The 20,716-nt window shown below is 39.9% G+C and overlaps 1 protein-coding gene across 1 annotated transcript in view; it reads right to left on the bottom strand.

Moving 5' to 3' along the window:
• PALS1 (protein associated with LIN7 1, MAGUK p55 family member) overlaps positions 1-20,716 on the bottom strand; it is a 60,519-nt gene that overhangs the window by 14,579 nt on the left and 25,224 nt on the right. The window contains exons 2-6 of the mRNA XM_068162048.1: positions 18,103-18,618; positions 10,533-10,741; positions 3,566-3,643; positions 2,693-2,839; positions 1,069-1,230 (exon numbers count right to left, since the gene is read on the bottom strand). Of these exons, the coding sequence (XP_068018149.1) occupies positions 1,069-1,230; positions 2,693-2,839; positions 3,566-3,643; positions 10,533-10,741; positions 18,103-18,469 (963 nt within the window). The 5' untranslated portion in view covers positions 18,470-18,618. The remainder of the gene's footprint in view (positions 1-1,068; positions 1,231-2,692; positions 2,840-3,565; positions 3,644-10,532; positions 10,742-18,102; positions 18,619-20,716) is intronic.

Here is a 20,716-nt window from a genome sequence, read left to right as displayed (position 1 = left end):
CTGTGGTGACAGGTTGGACTCTATGATCTTTCAGGTCTTTTCCAACCTCTGTGATTCTGTGATTCATCTATGGGTACTGCTGCCTATTGTTCTTACAATAACACAACCTACAGCAGAACCCAGGTCTGTCCTGATTTTGACTACACAGCATATCAGCTGCTGTGAAGAACATTACCTCCATCCCAGTCAGACACTGACACAATTGCACAGCCACGTGTTTCTTAATTGTGGACTCAAATGGAGACAAAGATGAAAAATCATGGCTTTTCAGAGCTCAGCATTGTCTCAGAAATCCTAAAAAGCAAGTCTCAAGTGGATAGCTCAACTCCTCCACATCTGTGGGTTTCATTTTTCACAGATAGCCACCATTATACTAATTAATAGCATACTATGCATCAGCAAGTAATGGTCCTCCACATTTAAATGCTAGCTATCAGAATGAAAAGACTTTTAAACTTAGCACTGGTTAGGTCACACCTTGAGTCCTGTGTCCAGTTCTTGGCCCCTCAGTTTAGGAAAGAGGTTGAGTTGCTGGAACGTGTCCAGAGGAGGGCAACAAAGTTGCTGAGGGCTTGAGCACAAGCCCTATAAGGAGAGGCTGAGGGAGCTGGGGTTGCTTAGCCCGGAGACGAGGAGGCTCAGAGGAGACCTTATTGCTGTCTACAACTACCTGAAGGGAGGTTGTAGCCAGGAGGGGGTTGGTCTCTTCTCCCAGGCAACCCGCACCAGAACAAGAGGACACAGTCTCAAGCTGCACCAGGGGAGGTTTAGGCTGGGTGTTAGGAAGAAGTTCTTCACAGAAAGAGTGATTGCCCATTGGAATGGGCTGCCTAGGGAGGTGGTGGAGTCTCCATCACTGGAGGTGTTTAGGAGGAGACTTGATAGGGTACTTGGTGCTATGATTTAGTTGATTAGATGGTGTTGGATGATAGGTCGGACTTCATGATCTCCAAGATCCTTTCCAACCTGGTTAATTCTATTCCTAATACTAGTACAAATGACAAGCAGAGACAACAAACAGTCTTATGAAGTAAGTATTTTTCACAGGGAAAACAGTGTCCAACTCACCAACAAGTCAAAAACTTCATTGACATCTTTTCCACGAATCTCAATGCCATTAATCTCCAGAACTTCGTCCCCTTCATGTAACAGCCCACTCTTCTCTGCGGCACCTCCTTTCACTATCCGACTAATGATAACAGAGTCCATTTCATTGCGAACAGTAGCACCCTGTGTAGTAGCAAAGCATTCTGAATTTATTACACATATGGAACTCAAAGCCATCTATTGTACATACTCCAAGCCAGTGGAGAAACTATGTTGAAAGAGAGTGCAAGGAACTCAATGCCTTAGCTGGAAAAAAAATGCCGCTTTATTCCTCCAAGCTGCATGAAAGACTGAAGAATTGCTCCACACCGTAGAATTAATGATTAAAAATAATAATAATAATCCCTAAGGAAATACTTATTTGGTGAATGCACAATAGAAGATAAGAGTTGTTAAATAAAAACAGAATGCATGGTTGTCATAAGGTTATAAACTCCCCTGGGGCAAAGCTTGGGACAGTGACTGTCAAGAAGTCCTACCCAAACCTGCGCTGATAGAAGCTGTACAGATTTTAAATGGCAGCATGTCCACTGCTATATGAAGACATGCACAAGTTTACCATCTATGCTTCATGTTGGAGGGAAAGAGTGTGTCCAGTTCTGGGCCCCTTGCTTTAAGAAAGATGTTGAGCTGCTGGAACGTGTCCAGAGAAGGGCAACAAAGCTGGGGAGGGGTTTGGAGCCCAAGTCCTATGAGAGAGCCGGGATTGCTTAGCCTGGAGGCTCAGGGCAGACTTTCTTGCTCTCTACAACTCCCTGAAGGGAGGTTGTAGCCAGGTGGGGGTTGGTCTCTTCTCCCAGGCAACCAGCACCAGAACAAGAAGACACAGTCTCAAGCTGCACCAGGGGAGGTTTAAGCTAGATGTTAGGAAGAAGTTCTTCACAGAAGGAGTGATTGCCCATTGGAATGGGCTGCCCAGGGAGGTGGTGGAATCCCCATCACTGGAGGTGTTTAGGAAGAGACTGGATGGGGTGCTTGGTGCCATGGTTTAGTTGATTAGATAGTGTTGGATGATAGGTTGGACATGATCTCAAAGGTCTTTTCCAACCTGGTTAATTCTATTCTATTCTATACATCATTTCCAAGGCTACAAGGATGATTAAAGGACTGGAGCACTGCTTTATGAAGAAAGGCTGAGAGACCTGGGACTTTTTGGTCTGGAGAGGAGATCTAATAAATGTATATAAATATATGTGGGCCAGGTGTCAAGAAGGAAGGGGCAGCCTCTTCTCACTTGTGCGCTGTGATAGGACTAGGGACAATAGATGTTGAAACCACAGCACAGGAAGTTCCACCTTAACATGAGGAAGAGCTTCTTTACTGTAAGGGTCACAGAGCACTGGAACATGCTCCCCCCATAGAAGTTGTGGAGTCTCCTTCTCTGGAGACTTCCAAAACCTGTCTGGATGTGTTCCTGTGTGACCTGCGCTAGATTATATGGTCCTGCTACGGCAAGGGGGTTGGACTCGATCTCCAGAGGTCCCTTCCAACCCCTAACATCCTATGATCTACATTTAAATTCCAAAACTTTCATAGTAATCTGCTTACCTCACTTACATGTAACTAAGTGGGTGCCACTACTTACCAATGGAATATCCCGAGCCTTCTCAATGCGAACTATTTTAACTGTCTCCCCTCCATACACACCAACATTCTCATAAATTCTTTCATCTGTCACAGGCTCAGGCTGCATTTCTTGCTCCGCAACCTTATCATGAGCCAGCAGTAGTGCCTGGTGTTACAGAAAATCAGCTTGGTTACAGAAAATTTCACACTTTATAGGTAGACAGAATAGCAGAGTTCAGTGAATAGTCTTTGCAGGGTACAGAATACTGCAAACCAACTCAAGGAACAAACAAGTAATTTATCACAGCTATGTAGCAACTATTGCTACATACGTTCTAAAACTGTCCTTACAGATTGGAAAACAGTGACAACAAGCAATTTAGAACACACCACCGTGACTGCTCCTGCAGATTCTCCTTCCTAAAAACCCACACATTGGTTTGCTATGTCTGTGACTGAGAATACAGACATAAGAAATTACTACAGTGAAAACTACTCCAGGATTTACAACACTGCCACAGGACAAAATTCCCTCAATGCATCCTATTGTAAGCATGGAACAGATGTTGAAGGAAAAGGCAACAAAACAGATAAGCAAAGCAGCTTATGTGTTGCCCTAACCCTACTTATCCACTGCTACGTTGCTGCTGTGCAAATTACCCTGTAATACAAGTAGAATGTAGCAAGGGCTGAACACAGTTATGTTCTACACTTGACTGGAAGTCTCCATTAGTTACTGGAAGTTGGAAACTCCTCATCCCAGAAAAATATTACGAGATACACAGAGCTGAAGAATAAAATCTATCCTTGACCAGTCGGTCCAAGACACCTGCAAAAAATGCTATACTGAAAACAGTATCAAGAAACACATCAGTTAGAAGTTTCATTTTACCTGCATGTGAGGGGCATTCAGCAAAGCATTCAGCTCCTGCCCATCCTTTTGGTGACTGGGTTTCAAAACAGTCTGTACCTAAAAGCAATCAAGTAGTACAACTCTTAATCTAACCTGTGATTTATCAATCCTCCTTCCTCTACTCAAGCACAACCCACTAGTTGCAATTATTCCTTTTACTGAAAGTAAAATGTACCTACATAATTGTTGTACTAGCTGATTGAATTTAATGCAGCACACATTAGGAAAACATGCAGTGAGACCACAGGACTGCCCCAGCATATCTTGCCTCAGTGATCATCTACCATATCTAAGCTGGTATCCAGTGAATCACAGAGGTCTCTCAATACCAAAGAGTAGCACTGACCTCAGCTACCACAAAGATATACAGACAAAACCCCTCAGCTCTAGAAAGGAATACGATAGTGAGATGAGTCACAATGAAGGTTATTATGCGATTATGCTGGGACTTTCAAAACTGGCTCAAGTTCATTAACTCGACTAACCTCTCTTTTCCTTAAAAGCAGATCACATTTCTTTACACAAACTAATTCCACCACCAGAAGACTAAAGATTCCAAGACAGCGTTTGCAACACATCCTGAAGGTCCTGCCTCAAAATGTGTGAATGAAGACTTCAGAAAGGTCCCAGGAAACCAGGTTTCTTTGCCTGGTTCCAAAATAATCCCTATTAACACAAGGGCAGTTTTTGCTCAAGCACCTTCAGTTGCCTAAAAAGGTTTTCCTTCTCATACAGTTACCAAACATGCCTTGCCATCACCACTAGAAAATACTGGTAAGTTTATAGGGAAAGGCAGGAGCTGGGAAATCCCTCTTATTCAACAATGAGGCTGAAGAAGGTATTTTTCATAGCCTGTTTCTTCTGGCCTAATCTGACCAAATGCCCAAGTCCAAAAGCACAAAGGAATCTAGAAATGTCAAGAATAGATTATACATATGAGAACAGCATCTTTCACTGGGCTAGAAGTTCTTTTTCTTAAGAGCTGTTTACTCTTAAGGATGAGGTAATGTGACATAACACAGATTCAAGAAGCTTTGAGTGATCTGGTAATATCTAAAGGTCTGAAGAGCCTCTATCCTAGAAGCAATTATCTGCAGGAATGCTAACAACTCTCTTGGATGCTATCAGACAGTACTGGAAACAGTAAAGATAATTTTTCAGTTCTATCAGATGTCACTAAATAAACCTTTCCCATGGTGCGAGATCCTTACACTGCCAACATGAAACACTGCTACAATGGAATGTAGCTGAAGGTGAGGAGATTCAGGGTGGATGTGAGGAGGAAGTTCTTCACCATGAGAGTGGTGAAGCCCTGGAATGGGTTGTCCAGGGAGGTGGTTGGGGCCCCGTCCCTGGAGGTGTTTAAGACCAGGCTGGATGAGGCTCTGGCCAGCCTGATCTAGTGTGGGGTGTCTCTGTCCATGGCAGGGGGGTTGGAGCAGGATGATCCTTGTAGTCCCTTCCAACCCTGACTGATACCATGTATCTGCAACAATTTTCCAGGTGATTTTGTACTCTGTTTATTTAAAGGCAGCTTCTTCCCCTGCTGCCACCCACCCAGGGTACATCCATGGTTTAGTAGACATGAGGTCTTGACTGACAGGTTGGACTTGATGATCTTTGAGGTCTTTTCCAACCTTATTGATTCTATGATTCTACATGAAACAAGTTCCTTTGCTTTGCAATAAATGTGGCACAACCCCCAAAAGCCTTCTTTCTGACATCTCTAGAAGATGCCTCATGGCAAACAAATGTAATGTTCCTTAGAAAAGTCAAATAAGAAGCCAGAAGATTTAAGTAAGTTTAATGGATGACTTTAAAACCCTACAGAACAGAAAGAATTCAGCTGCACCAGGCCTGATCTAACTCATATTTCTGAAATGGTGAAGAAGCTATTAGGCTTGGCCTGGGTTTTGGAATGCCATGCAGGAAACAGAGCACTATCAAGGATGTATCCCACTAACACATTTTCCTCTGTATTGGAAGATGCTCTTCTGCAAAAAGACTTTCTCAGAAATTTGTTCAAGATCTCTCATTTTCAAGGAAATTTCAGTTTCTTTAGTCAAGGAGCTACAAGAAGCTTAAAGCCTTAGTTTCTCAATCTCTGTGATCCTTTTACAGGAAAACCTACTCAGAAAGCAATTCACAAGTCCTGTAAACATGACCACCTTTTGAAAGCAAGATCAGAGGCCTGTGATTTGACAGGGCAAAAGCAACCAAACCCAAGCAGTAATTCTGTGTAAAGAATGTTCTTTATTGAAAGCTTAATTTCTTCTTTGAATGATTATATTCTTCAAAACTTTAATAGCTTCTCTCTCCTCCTTTTGAGAGAAAGATATATTTATTGTTTGCTTATTTAATGAAGTGCAAGGAAAGCTTCAGGCTCCCAGGTACATCACTTATTACACAGGTATTGCTGTATCTCAAATGCCTTTGTTACTCACGGTAATTCCACAGTTCATCAGATGAAGAAATCTGAATGCAGGCTGCCATTCCAGAAGTGACACAGTATAGATAGCACAGGGAATCCACACTGAGTATGTGGCAACAATACTATTTCCTTAACCCTTCAACCTAGTTTTTATTGTTAATTATGTTAACCTTAGTTCAAGCAGCCCCCCAAAAGCTATGCTTGGTTTCGTTATACACTCCATCACTTGGAGGCATGCATTGTGGAAGCACACACTGGAATGATATTAAACCACCAGCATTTAACCATGCCTGCAAAATCTTCTTGTTGACTCTCAGGTGAGCAGGATGGTCAGAAGGAATGTATGTACACATTGTAAACCACATCTATCCAAAGTCTCAAGTTTCCAGGGCATCCTCTCAAAAGTACCTGCCATTCCTCAAGTCGACAGCAGCAAATACAAAGCCTCCATAAATATGGCCTATAAAAATTGAGTCTGTTAAGTGTATTTAACAGCAGCAGCATCTTCAAGGTATTTCATGTGTGCTGTTACAGGCCCAAAATTACAAACTGTCTTGAATGTTGCAGCAAATATTCTTACAAGGTCAAGATTCAGCTCATGTTCCCATAATCCATGCCCCCATCTTGGTGAAGTTTAAATGGATTTAAAATCAATTTAATTACCCTTGATGTTTACTGGCTATTTTTACAGACTATATCACATTACATGACGATTAGCTCTCTAAAATAAATTCCTTAAGCTTGAGTGCTTCATTCCACCTTTTAAATTCAATTACAGTTTCTTTAAAAAAAAAGAAAAGGAGAAAATCTTGAGTTGTTGGCATCTGGTCATCAGAATCAGTGCGAAAAGCTAACTGAACTGATGTTAAAATTTTCCTAAAGAGAACTAGAAAATAAAAATGCACAATTCCACACTCATGTATTGCTTCTGGTTAAAACAAATTCAAAAGGGTAACGAGGCTGGGGAGAGGCCTCGAGCACAAGCCCTGTGAGGAGAGGCTAAGTGAGCTGGGATTGTTTAGCCTGGAGAAGAGAAGGCTCAGGGGAGACCTTATTGCTGTCTACAACTACCTGAAAGGAGCTTGTAGCCAGGAGGGGGTTGGTCACTTCTCCCAAGCAACCAGCACCAGAACAAGAGGACACAGTCTCAAGCTGCACCAGGGGAAGTTTAGGCTGGAGGTGAGGAGAAAGTTCTTCACAGAAAGAGTTGTTTGCCACTGGAATGTCCTGCCCAGGGAGGTGGTGGAGTCACCATCCCTGGAGGTATTCAAAAGGGGACTGGACGTGGCACTTGAAGCCATGGTTTACTTAGTCATGAGGTGTTGGGCGACAGGTTGGACTTGATGATCTTTGAGGTCTCTTCCAACCTTATTAATTCTATGAAAATAAGTGAAGTCTTCACAACAAGCAAATGAAAACAGATTTTTTTCAATTTAAGTTCAGTGTGGCAAATTATAATTCCCCCCTCTCCCCCAATTCTTCCAAAGGTGTTAATTATTTACTTCTGTTTAATTATTATTTTTAAAGAGACTGTTTCATGTTGCAGTATGAAATTGTGTTGCAAACTCTTTTCCTGTTAAGAGCTACAGAAGTACTAGCTCCAAGATGTGTTCTCTTCTAACTGAAATGTCAACGTCCCTGGAGGTGTTCAAGAGGGGATTGGATGTGGCACTTGGTGCCATGGTCTAGTCATGAGGTCTGTGGTGACAGGTTGGACTTGATGATCTTTGAGGTCTCTTCTGACCTTGGTGATACTGTGAAATGCCTCAAAAAACACCCATGTCTGAGACTTTAAATAAGGACATGCATTCCAAAACAGGTTCAGGAGTTATACACTGATGATGATGACTTGTGCTCTAAAATATGCACATTAATTTTAAATGGCAAGTAATGCTAATGTTATGCATGTATCTTCTATTTTTTATTTTCTTGTAATGTCTTGTGGCTTTTGCTTTTATCTTCAAGATATTACCAGTATCTTAAATCTAGGCTTTTCCAAGTGTCTTTTCAAAAGCACCCTGAAGTAAGCAAGCTTTCCAAGTGAGCTTTCCATGCCTATATGTACAGAAGGGAAAAAAGGACAACCAAAAAACCCTACAGAAAACCCACACTACAAGAAAGGACCTGAGCACGCAAGACAGACACTTTATCAGGGTAAGAAAACAAGCAAAACAACAAAAAACCCAAACAACCCAACTTTTCCCAAAGCAAAACAAATTTCCTCTTGTACTGCTACCATCACAAATACAGAAGCCTCTCCAGAAGTAACAAAGGATCTGAAAAAATGAGCGAAATATCTACTCAGGCAAGCCTAGGAAGAACAGAATTATGTGAATGATGAACTCAAAACTTTCGTCTTGAGACACTTCCATCACTCACAGAAGTATCTGTCCTGAATTTCTGGCTCAGTCATTTTGGATGCTATGTCACTATTGCAAAATACAGATCACTTGAATACACCCCAAGCTGAATCACCGAGAAACTAGATTACATCTGAAAATGGGAAGTGGCATGTGCAATATATTGGCTTTTCAGGAACTTCCAGGCTGGACAAGTCAGAGATGGGAGATGAAGAATCAAAATGAGCGCAGGAATATGTTTGCCTTTCACATAGTCGTCTCCTGGCTGATGACAAAATTCCACTGGTTTAAAAATTTTAGATGAAAGGCATATTTTCTTTATGCCTAACCACCTTATTGGAGTGCTAAGAGACACAAAACTGCAGTTGTATCACCTTCTGATTTTTAGGATTTAATAAATCACTGAGCTGGGAAGACAAGGGGTAGGGAAGACAGGAAGGAATATGAAAGTTTGGAACTTGGGCAGTGACTGGCTGGAAAGCAGCCCTGAGGAGAGAGACTTGGGGGTGCTGGTGGACAAAAAGCTCAACATGAGCTCTCAGTGTGCACTTGTAGCCCGCAAAGCCAATCAGATCCTGGGCTGTGTCAAGAGAAGTGTGGCCAGCAGGGCAATGGAGGTTATTCTCCCCCTCTACTCAGCTCTGGTGAGACCCCACCTGGAGTACTGCATCCAGTTCTGGAGCCCCTATTACAAGAGGGATATGGAGGTGCTGGAACATGTCCAGAGAAGGGCCACAAGGATGAGCAGAGGGCTGAGGCACCTCTCCTATGAGGACAGACTGAAAGAGTTGGGGCTCTTCAGTCTGGAGAAAAGAAGGCTCTGAGGTGATCTTATTGTGGCCTTCCAGTATCTGAAGGGGGCCTACAAGAAGGCTGGGGAGGGACTTCTCAGGATCTCAGGTAGTGATAGAACTACGGGGAATGGAATGAAGCTGGAGGTGGGGAGATTCAGGCTGGATGTGAGGAGGAGGTTCTTCACCATGAGAGTGGTGAAGCCCTGGAATGGGTTGTCCAGGGAGGTGGTTGAGGCCCCGTCCCTGGAGGTGTTTAAGAGCAGGCTGGATGAGGCTCTGGCCAGGCTGATCTAGTGTGAGGTGTCCCTGCCCACGGCAGGGGGGTTGGAACTAGATGATCCTTGTGGTCCCTTCCAACCCTGACTGATACTATGATACTAACCAAGTCTAGAGTTTTCCTAGGCATATTTTGTTCTTGAAAGCTTCTATTAAGTGGCAAATAAAAGGACAATGGATTCATGAAGGGGAAAACCGAGCTTTAAGAGTCAAATCTATAACATCCCATATTAGAAATGAAGATTCAAAAATTCCAGCTTGTATCTGAATGATTTGCCTGTACCAGGTGGGTGTTTGGGGAAGTAGTTCACAAGCAGAAGTTAAACTGAAAAGGTTCCTCCAGGCTTGCAGACATTGAAGCAGCCTAGTGAGGATGCTGTAGCAGTTTACAGGCTGATGAACAAGCCAGAGGGAAGCTCAGATGTAAAACACTCCCACCTGGTTTTGGCACAGTCTTACAGACAAACCTGAACAGGCAAATCAGCACACTGCACCTTTGGATAACATTTAAATCACGTCCTTCAAAATCCCAGTATTTTCTTCTGCAAAATAACTTCAAGCTTGCTACAATTCTGTTATCCTTGACTTACAAGGTTAAAGTCTAGAGTAAGGAAGGAGAGTGGAAAGAACTGTTGAAAATAATTGCTCCAGCTGTTAGTCCAGGTTTTGGCTGGTAAGTTTGGTTCACTGAGAGCATTTTGCTCAACACTACAGTGCTACACTGGCACTGATACTTGAATTCAAGTTAGCTAGTTTAAAAATTAGAAAATGTATCTCTATATAAGGTGTAGCCACACTACAATGAAATATATATATATATTTATTTCACACTTTTCCTATGTCGAAACATAGTGCATTTCCTGTTACACATCTATCCATAGTAAGAAGGAAGCTTCTTATCCCTGTAATACTTTTCTAGTTACTGTCTGGAAATCTGGAAAAACTGGATACAGCAAATCAGTGACTATTATAATCCCTTTGATATTCAACATTCAATAACTCAGACAAGCTTGACAAGTACATATTTCATCAACAGCTATGATTATAGGTTTCATATATATCATAGAGATGCATACTGTACATACCTCTTGTGCTAGTTCTTGTGCATTGGAGATGAGAGGATATGGAGGGCTGGCTTTGTTCATGTGCACGGTAACAGCATTGTGTATCTTAAATGCATTCTGAAAATCACTATTTTGAACAAGCTGCAAAATGAGAGAAATATCCTCTTGGCTCTGAGGGTCTACCAAAACGTGCTGGATATGCTTAAGAGAAGTTAACAGTTCTTCCACCTCTAGGAAGGAAACAAAAAAAAAAAATACAAATAAGGTAAGAGTTATTAACAAGATTCATGAGTACATAATGACAAAAAATGTTTGTAAGGTTTGTAGAAATGATTCGGCTGTTCAGTTTTTATTGAATATGCAAGTTCATTAGCTGTTATTCACTCTTGACATGAGCAAAACATATCTGAATGGGGGGGGGGGGGGGGGAAGGCAAAAGAAAAAATAAATAATATTCCCCAGCCAGTAAAAAGAAGAAATAAAAACAGGTGATACACTGAGGAGGAGGTTCTTCACCATGAGAGTGGTGAAACCCTGGAATGTGTTGTCCAGGGAGGTGGTCGAGGCCCCGTCCCTGGGGGTGTTTAAGACCAGGCTGGATGAGTCTCTGTCCAGTCTGATCTAGTGTGGGGTGTCCCTGCCCACGGCAGGGGGGTTGGACCTAGATGATCCTTGTGGTCCCTTCCAACCCTGAATGAAACTATGAAACTATGAAGTTTAAATTCCTACTGAGGGAATAGCTCTCAAACAAAAACAAAGCCACCAATAAACAAACAAAAAACCCACCCCAAAAAAAACCAACCCCCCAAAAAACCCCCAACCAATCACTGATACATAAAAGATACAATGACTGCACCTCATTGATAAACAAAGGTGATTGAGGGACTATTTTTCAATATGAAAATAGCTCCTTTGCTAGACTAGTCTTGATGCACAAAATACTCACCATTGCTCTGATACATCTTTCCATATATCATATGACAGATACATCTCTCAACTAAACATTGCTGACTCACAGAATGAATGTTTGAGAAGCAAATTACTCAGTTTCTACAAGTAAAACTATCCTCAGTCCTAGTGTGTCATAAAAAGGATAAAAAGCAATCATCTTTGTTGAGAGTTCTGAAAGTCACCTGCACCCAAAGAAAGTCCACATCTTTTATGTACGAGACTGTGAGTTCTGCTCGAACTCTAAAACGTTTTAACATGTTTTAATAACCAGTTTCCACATGGTTGCAGAATACATGTACCACATTCTCAAGCTTCAAGAGCTAATCTAATACTTCACAGGTTCCTTTTAAAGACTGTCAACAAATTTACATTTCCTTTAAACCAATAATGATTTCTGAGAAGTGTGTCAAGTACTGGAGAAGCTACCTAAACCAAGAGACACAGATTGTACCTATAATGTGTACAAACCCACGTAAGAATTCCTCAAGCAGACAAAAATCCCACAATGGATCTTTTGAGCACGAAATAATGTATGCATTCCCTCACATTATCTGAAAAAACCCTCTGTTCAGCCACAAGAGGCTGGGCAGCTAACTTTCATTTTCATGAGCTCCTATTTTTCTTGGGTTTTGTTTGTTTGGTTTGATGAACAATAGAGAAACCCCCAAATTTTAGAACTGCCAGTTGATACTGAGGTCTCTCTCTCTTATTGGTCATCAAAAGATCAGCTCTGAGAAGCATTTTTTAAGTTTTAGCAACCCTCATGTATTCACTATGAGCTAACTGAACAACCTTACAATGAAAATGCTATCAAGACATCAGCTAAGCTGCATGTTTAATGTGGAAAAAATACTGGTCATGAATATGAATGTTTTACCTATTTTTAACCTCAAATTCAACAGCACACTGAAAACAACGCCAGACTCACACCTGTTGAGCAGAAGGTTAAAATGGTTGATAAATGGACACATGAAAATCTTAAGGCCCAATGAAACAGGCATTTCAAGCAAGTTTAACAGTTCTAACTCTGGACAGAGCACACCTACATACTCATTTTCAGTTTAGAGCTTGCAAGTCAGTCTCCTAAAGAATGAGAGTAAAGAAATCCAGAGCTACCACACTCACACTTTACTGTTTTCAGGACAATACAAATTGAAATAAAATAAAATAGAATTTAAAAAACCCTTCCAAAACCATTCCACACATGCTAAGAACACCCTACCCACCAAAGGTCAAGGGCTTCTTCCTGTAACCACCAAGGAAAGGAAGGGCAGTAGCACAAAAGGAGCATGGAATGCTTGGATACCGGCTGTGCAGGATATTCCACAGGTGAAATCCAGAACAGCTCACAACACTAATTAAGGCAGCCAATGGCTCACTAGGGATCTGTATACACAATATACTGCCTATTACACAGGGGAAAACGCCATTTGGAGAGAAGGCTAAAGAATGCTCTACAAGCAAGAATATTTGCTAAATAGGACATTGGCAGCTGGGAAAATTCTTATCTGCTGAAGTATGCAGACTACCAAAGAAAGCATCTCAGCAACAGATTCTCCCTACTCTGAGGAAGTACAGTGTTCTCAAGCATACAAAACAGAGCAGAGTGAACAAGTCAAACATCAGTTCTTGCTGATAACGTGCTCACTTAAACACACCAACCCAAAATACTGCTAGTTGTTACCATTACCAGATTTACAAAGGGAGGCATTAGAGAAAAACCTCACTTCTAACTCTTCCTAGGCATAAAATAATTAATTCTATTATTTAATTGTCCACATGTCATTATACACCTGAGAATTCAAATGCATTCACACTTTTACATACACTATTAATTCAAACACATATTTCATGTAAGATAAATAAAGACAAGCATTTTATTCTTTACTTATTATAAAGATGTCCTTTTCCTAGATGACTCTCTATATTCTCTCTTTAGCACTTTGCTAGTTCCTTCTGTGTCCCCCTCTCGTACTAACTACCACACTACTCTCCTTTCCATATAATTCTTTTACACTGAATCTTTATCTGCACTGGGTGCAGATAAAGCCAAACAATTCTCCTCCACCATGAAACAGCAAACTAATCTCTCCCTCATCACAATTCTCAAAGAGAAATAATACTGTATGCAATACTAAAAAATAATCAACACTAATAAAACACTAAAAATAATAAACACTAATAAATTACTAAAAAATAATGCTAATAAATTACTAAAAATACTAATAAAATACTCCTCAATGCTGGCAATCCATTTCCCAGCCACTTGTTTAATAAAACAACTCCATACACCATAAACCCACACACATATGTGGCTTTACACACGCTTCACTCTTTCTATGTTCCTGTGTCAGAATTCCAATTCATGCCAGATTTTGGTGCAGGGTTTTTTTAAATTAAGTTTTGGTCCTTTTTAAAGGAAACAACAAACCCAAACAAGCTAAAAGACTCCATCTCTAGACATTTCCTTTTGAAAGAGTCATTTTGAGTAAGAAAAGTTCAGTAAAAGTCTAACAACTGCATTTACTCACAGAGTCAGGGCTCTTTTGCAGAACAAGTCCATTTTTTCAATTGCAGATCAATTAGTAATCGACTACTTTTTTTTTCCAAGTCTTCTTTTGCAAGAAGTGTTGCAGGCTTTTTTCCATTAGGCTACGAAATGGCTGGAATGTGACTGAGCACTGTGCGATACAAGCATTAATCAAAAGACTGCCAGGGTGAAAGTATGCAACTGCAGGGGAGGATCCGTGGCCCCAGTTTAACATTTTAGATTAGAAGAAGAAGAAAGGAAATGCTTGCTGTTTATCACCTTAAGCAAAAAGCTATGGACAGCAAACTTCAGAAGATGTATTTGGCTTTATGTTGGTACCAGTATCTTAGTTGCCAAGCTTTTTGATAGATCTCTAAGCACTTTGTGCTGCTCCTACCACTCTAATGCCCATATATTACTCAAACCACAGGGGCTAAACCAAGTATTGTTTTATGCAAAGCTAGCTTTGAAAGTTTTTTTTGTAACACATTTATAAGCAAGTTTTGGCCAAGGGATAAAACCAAAAGGTAGGCAGCTTGTCCCCTTAAAAATAAATAAATCATTGTAGCCACAAAAAGATTGAAGTAAATAAACTAAACTACCTGGATGAACTGCAGCACGTTACATTTTTTCTGCAGTTTGTAGAAGTATACTGCTGTGAAAAAGCCAAATACTTATATGCACATGTTCTAGGTGTACAGAGTTCATTCCATGAAGACAGCTGACTAAATCATACACTGTTTTGATAACAAACATGCCTTTGTTTTGATTAGGTGCCCTGTTTTATTTCTGTAAATTAAAGCCAATTTGTTTAATCTAGCCTGCTTTATTTTGTTGCTTTTTAACACAAAAAGACATGGCAAAGATCTGCCAAATTAGCCACTGCCCCTCAGGAGACATTTTTAAAACTCTTAAGTGTAATCAGGTCAATATTCTTATTTAAAGCACATGACCTTTAGCAGATGCTCTATAGATTAACACACCTAAAATATGCAACCCTACAAAAAAAGTGAAACTATAATAAAGATTATTTTTTTTTAAAGACTGAGTAAGGATAGTTTAACACCTCCATAATATATCCACTAGCACCTGCAAAATGTTTACTTGGGATTCTCCTAACACAGCATAAAGATTTGTGAAAGTGACTAAGTGACTCTCACCTGGACAGAATCTAAAAAGGGAATGATGGAGTCAGCAGCAGTGCAGATCAGAAATTCAATGGAACCAAATGAAGTGCAAAAAATTTCACATACCAGCAGTTAGTTTTTGGACAAAGTAACAGGCTAGCAAGTTTCCTGGAGACCAAAAACCTGCCTTTTTTTTTTTAAATCTGGCCTCAACAGCTCAGGTTTTCAATAAAAAAGCAGCAGTATTAATGATAAGTGACTAAAATCACCTCTATAAGACCACCTTACTTCGTAAGTGTGCGTGTACGTGGATATATATCTATGTTCACAATGCGCCATCCCTAGCCCAGGAGCTAATCATGAACAGGCAGCTTTCAGAATAAGAAGAAGAAAAATACTTCTTTGGAAATACAGCATTAGTGTCAGATGTTGGAACAATTAATGCAGAAAGTGAAACGGGGACATGCTCAATAGTGGAGGAAAATTTTGTATGAGCCCAAGCAACTGCAGAAACACTTTAACAAAGTGACGACTCAGTTTTTGACAGTACTAACGGCTGAACAGAAATGGTTTACAGACCACAGAGGTTAAGAGATCACAGCATTTCACTTAGAATGTCACAGCTGAACGAAGCACTCTTAACAAGAGTGCTTAAATATTATAAATCATCTCTTCTCAAATCTTCACTTTACCTGATACAAATTGTTGCTGCACCTCTGCCTGGCAAGGAATCAACAACAGTATGTGTGTATGCCTGTCAATATGTATGGCATAACTTCCAATTTAAATAGATGTCTAGGAAGCTCTAATTCAGCTCCCTACTTTATATATGGATGATTTAGTCTAATTACCTCTCCTAAAGCTCCTTGCCTTTCTAGCTCAAAGGACAGCTTATATTCACTCAGTGAGATAGTTGATACTTCTGCTTTATGTGTATACTTTAAAGCCTTATTTACTGTGATTGAGTAGAGACAGACATTGTTAGTTTTCTGATTTTCATGGTATCCAAACACTGAGAGGAACAAGCTCTAGTTAAATCATGCCATTTACTGTTGTGTTTTTTACAGAAATATTCTGGCAGAACAACAATGATAAGACCCAAATTTCAATTAAAAAGTGAAGAGGACAGATGTCCTAGTGGACAGAATCATGTGGACATTTTCCTTCAAGCTGCATCTTATACCATAAATTGCTATATCCTAATTTACCTCTTTCCACACACACATCTCTATATTCTTGTCTCTAGCATTTAGTGATTTTCTTCTTACATCAAGCATTCACATGAATTTCCTCCTCCTTTTCTTGCAGAGACAAATCTAGTTTCCTCCTTCCAGCTGTTCACAACTATTGTCTCTCTTGGACAATCTCTCATTGTTTTCCACCTAGCTCTCCCACCAAGATCTCAGTACCTCTGGCAAGAAACCTAACTTCAGTTTCACAGTTCCAAGTCACTTTCTTTCCTCCCCTCTGCAGTTCCAGTAGCCAGCTGACCCCTGGCAGTCTTCAGAGCTTTTAGCCACCACAGCTTAGCAAATCTCAACATAAGTCAATTCTACTGTTTGACATCAATATCTGCAGCTTCTGCTTTGGGTACCCTCTGGGAAGGTAAATTCACAATTAAATACCTAACGCTTTATAAACTACAGATCTGTTTCTCAACAATGAGATCTCCTGGACAGAAGCTTACAAGCCCTGCATTAAAACAAGGTACACCTGCCTTGCTCATAACTGACCCTGCTTTCAACAGGAGGTTGGACGGGATGACTTCCTGATGACCTGCTCAACCTGAATTTTCCTAAAGAGGGATTTGTACAATAAGGATTACCAGAGGTTATGGAATAGAGACATGTCTGTGGCAGAAATGCTGCTCAGGCATACAAAGACTAAAGATGAAGCAAAAAAAAAGTTGTCAGTTTGATACCTATTTTTCATTTGATGTTCTCAGCTACCAGCCAATAGGAAAGAACAGCAAGAACCTTCAGTTCAGCCAAAATAAAAGGTACCTTTTAAAAGTAGTTAAGATCTCAGAACAGGTGAAAAATTGGGAATCTGAACTGGACTACAAATTTCCAGCATCCTTCTTTCACTCCAGTGACACATCACATTTTAGATAGATATTCACGTTCAAAGAAGAAAGGTTAGAAACTTTTTCTACATAAGCACAGTTAAAAGCAATGGCAACTACTGAATGAACTATTTCAACAGCTTATTCTTCAAAAACTGTTACATTTTCATCTGTGTCTAAGTGCCACGGTAAGCAGGTTTTCACTATCAATGACAATACCTTAAGAGAAAAATGTAAATTAGAATTAGGTGATAATTGAGAATGCAAGAAAAACAGATTAAGAAGAAACAACTAGCATGCTTCTCTTTAAAATATTAAAAACTATTGCCTATTGATTTTAGAATAGAATTAACAAGGTTGGAAAAGACCTTTGAGATCAAGTCCAACCTATCAGCCAACACCATCAAGTCAACTAAACCATGGCACCAAGTGCTTCATACAGTCCCCTCTTAAACACCTCCAGTGGTGGTGACTCCACCACCTCCCTGGGCAGCCCGTTCCAATGGCCAATCACTCTTTCTTTGAATAGATTTTAAATTAAATGATTTTAAATGACAATAAGTGTTTATTCATTGCTTATTCTGGACTGTGCTTCATCAAATATAATAAAATTGGGTATTTCTTGCATGTCTTCTCCAGCCTAAAGAGAACGGAGACATCCAAATTCATTAGCTGTCTACAGAGTATTTAACTGTTCTCCAAAAGCATCACTTTTGAAAATCCAATTGTTTAAGCACATAGCCTGATATCAGCTTGGCTAAGTAAATAAAAGATTCCAATTCACCACAAATCCAAAGCAGCAGAAGACTTAAAATCCATATAGGAACAATTAGCTAAATTAGGTTTTCATAGGCCTAAAAGAATATTCATATCAACTAAGTATTTTCTCCATTAGCCTATTCATTGCTTTTCACTTACCAAGTGTCTTCACAGTATAATGAGGACTCTCCAAAACAATTCCTTCTTCTGTGTCAAATATTGGATTATCTATTCCAGTTTTAGGAGGAATTTGTGCTAGTTTCTTTAGCCTCATGGAAGCAGTAAGGTCCAGTTCTTGTTTCTTTCCCTCTTCTTCCCGTCTGCGCCTTATGTCCTCCTGCTGCTGACGGATTCGCTCAAGTTGAGCACTTCGTCGCATGGGCATCATCCTGGAGCCCAAATCCCCAGGGCAATCAACAGCCATTTCTCTGTGCTTCTGAGGTTCCTCAGGAGATGCAAGATCCACATTTTTTGATTCATTGTCAGAATCTTCTGTGATATGTCCATTCATATGAGAAGTTGTCATGGTTATTTGTGATTATATTTATTCTCCTCAAGCAACAATGCTGCTATTAAGCCAGTTTTCGTTATGATGATGATGTGTAAAATCCATTATAACTTCACAAATACTTCTCTTGCATCACGAGACAGTTAAGAAACATCCAGGAAGAAAATCTAAGGAAAGATATTCAAGAGAAATTAGTGAATAACTGCATGAATTAGAAACCACCTAAGACAGCTCTCCAGGTCCCCAGGCATCAGAACAATGGAACTCTTCCTTCACACAGTGCTTCTTCCCATACTAAGAACTACAGAACCCTCACAAATCTATTTCACTCATCCTAAAGGACTTGAAGGTGCCAACGCTAGGAAAGGAGCACAGTTCAGACTACTGCTAAAATCTCTTAGACTTCCCAAAGTAGTGGCCATTTTGCACTTAACACACAAAACTGTACATCAGCACTCTTCCAAAAGTTCTGTTTCATCTTCTCACCCTTAAAAATTCCAGCACAAACCATGCATACTATAAACACTAAATATGAATAGCCTGTTATAAACAACACTCACAAGAACTCTGATGAATTAAACACAAGATATTTGCATTTATTCATAAGTTGAGGCATTCTTATGTTAGTTTTGCATTTCATGCTCAGAGAAGGTAAGACTGGCATAGAGCTCTCCAAAAAGGTACTATCTAAAGCAGTTAGGAACTGCCCTTACACAGTTCCAAGTAGTGATAAAGCCCTATGATAAGAGTTGGGTAGTTCTGGTTAGCAGCTATTATTAATACTTCCTAGAGGTATGCATTAAAGCAGGAAGTATTAAATACAAGAGTAAAATGCCTTGTGTGGGCATGCAGAGGTACTAGATTTGACAGACAACAATAACTTATTTCCACAGTCAAGTAGTGGCATTCCACTATACTCCTAACACCTTAATCTGGTTTCTCATTCTTGATGAGTCAGGCTGAAGAATTTAAGTGTCCTGATAAATGTAACCACTCAGCACTTCCACATAATACAAATAACCACCCATTTTTATACCACATTGCCTCTCTGTATCACAAAGCCAATGATATGTTATCCCCATTGTGTCCAATTAAAAGGTTACAAAATACTTGTGTACAGGTTTACCAATACACTTAATGTTTCAAGTTCCTGTTTGCAATTTTTTTCTTTTTAATTTACTGAAAGGGAATGCTACAAAATAACTCCAAGTTGTATTATACACTGGAAGCACCAAGGCAAACAAAACAAGGAGAAAAGAAAAAAAAACCACCCCACTTCCTTAAGCCAAATGTTTGTGTTTGGAGGAGTAAGGGAAAGATATGTTGTAATTAAGTTGGAAATTAAATATCAATAGCACATCAATAGAAACTCCTACATGAGTTTCTGCCAGCTTGCAACTCTACTTAAGTACAGCTTTTCCTTTTCATGCACAATAGCATAGAGCAGTGTAAAACATAAAACCAATTCACTTATTTCCTACCTAACCATTGCTACCAGTTATTAGTAGGATCTTCCAAGAAGTTAAAGCATCTCTATGGTAGTAAACATTTTTCTTTTTTTTTGGCCTTTTACAGGCCAAATTTACATAATTGCACTACACTGATATGTAAAAATTATTTCAATGCTGAGCATTCCAATACTGAGAAAAAAAATCCAGGGAACAAAACAAGCCATCAAAAGCTGCGCAGTAGTGAGGCTAGCACCACAAGTACCAGACAGTTATGTCACCTTCAAAAACTTTCAGTTAGTGCTGTTTAAAAAGAACAGTGCCACATAAAATTAGCATTCAGAAAAGTCTATATAAAGCAGCATATCAAAAGAAAACCAATCCCAGAAATTCGGAGAATAATTTTATCAGATAAATAGTTTAGCAAAACGGTCCACCAAAAGCCACCTTCCCACTTGTCTAAAGGCGACTTCACTGTACAGAAATACCAACGCAAAAACAAGAAGTCTCACTGGGTACCATACATATCCAATGAGCAGTAAATTTAACTGTGGATGGAAGATAGTTCAAATCCTCCTTCATTCACATTGTGCTGGCCATAGCTTGTCTAAAGACCGAGCCTTTAGAAAGTTACACTCATCTTTTTTCAACTCTGACAAGCTGAAAGGAAAGTCACATTCCTCAGTCCATGCAGTTCCACTAACAGGTGTCGAAACAACTGCAAGGAATGAATAATGTCCATTTACTCAGCACTAAAACAGTCAAACCCACCATCACAGGATATGCAAGAAGTAAAATGCAACTCTAAAGATCCCAT

The sequence above is a fragment of the Melanerpes formicivorus genome, unplaced genomic scaffold, assembly GCF_026170545.1.
Source record: "Melanerpes formicivorus ecotype bairdi unplaced genomic scaffold, bMelFor1.0.p_v2 SCAF_62, whole genome shotgun sequence".
NCBI classification, from domain to species: Eukaryota; Metazoa; Chordata; class Aves; order Piciformes; family Picidae; genus Melanerpes; species Melanerpes formicivorus.
Note: the sequence above shows the minus strand (reverse complement) of the source record. Positions and strands in the feature narration are given on the sequence as shown.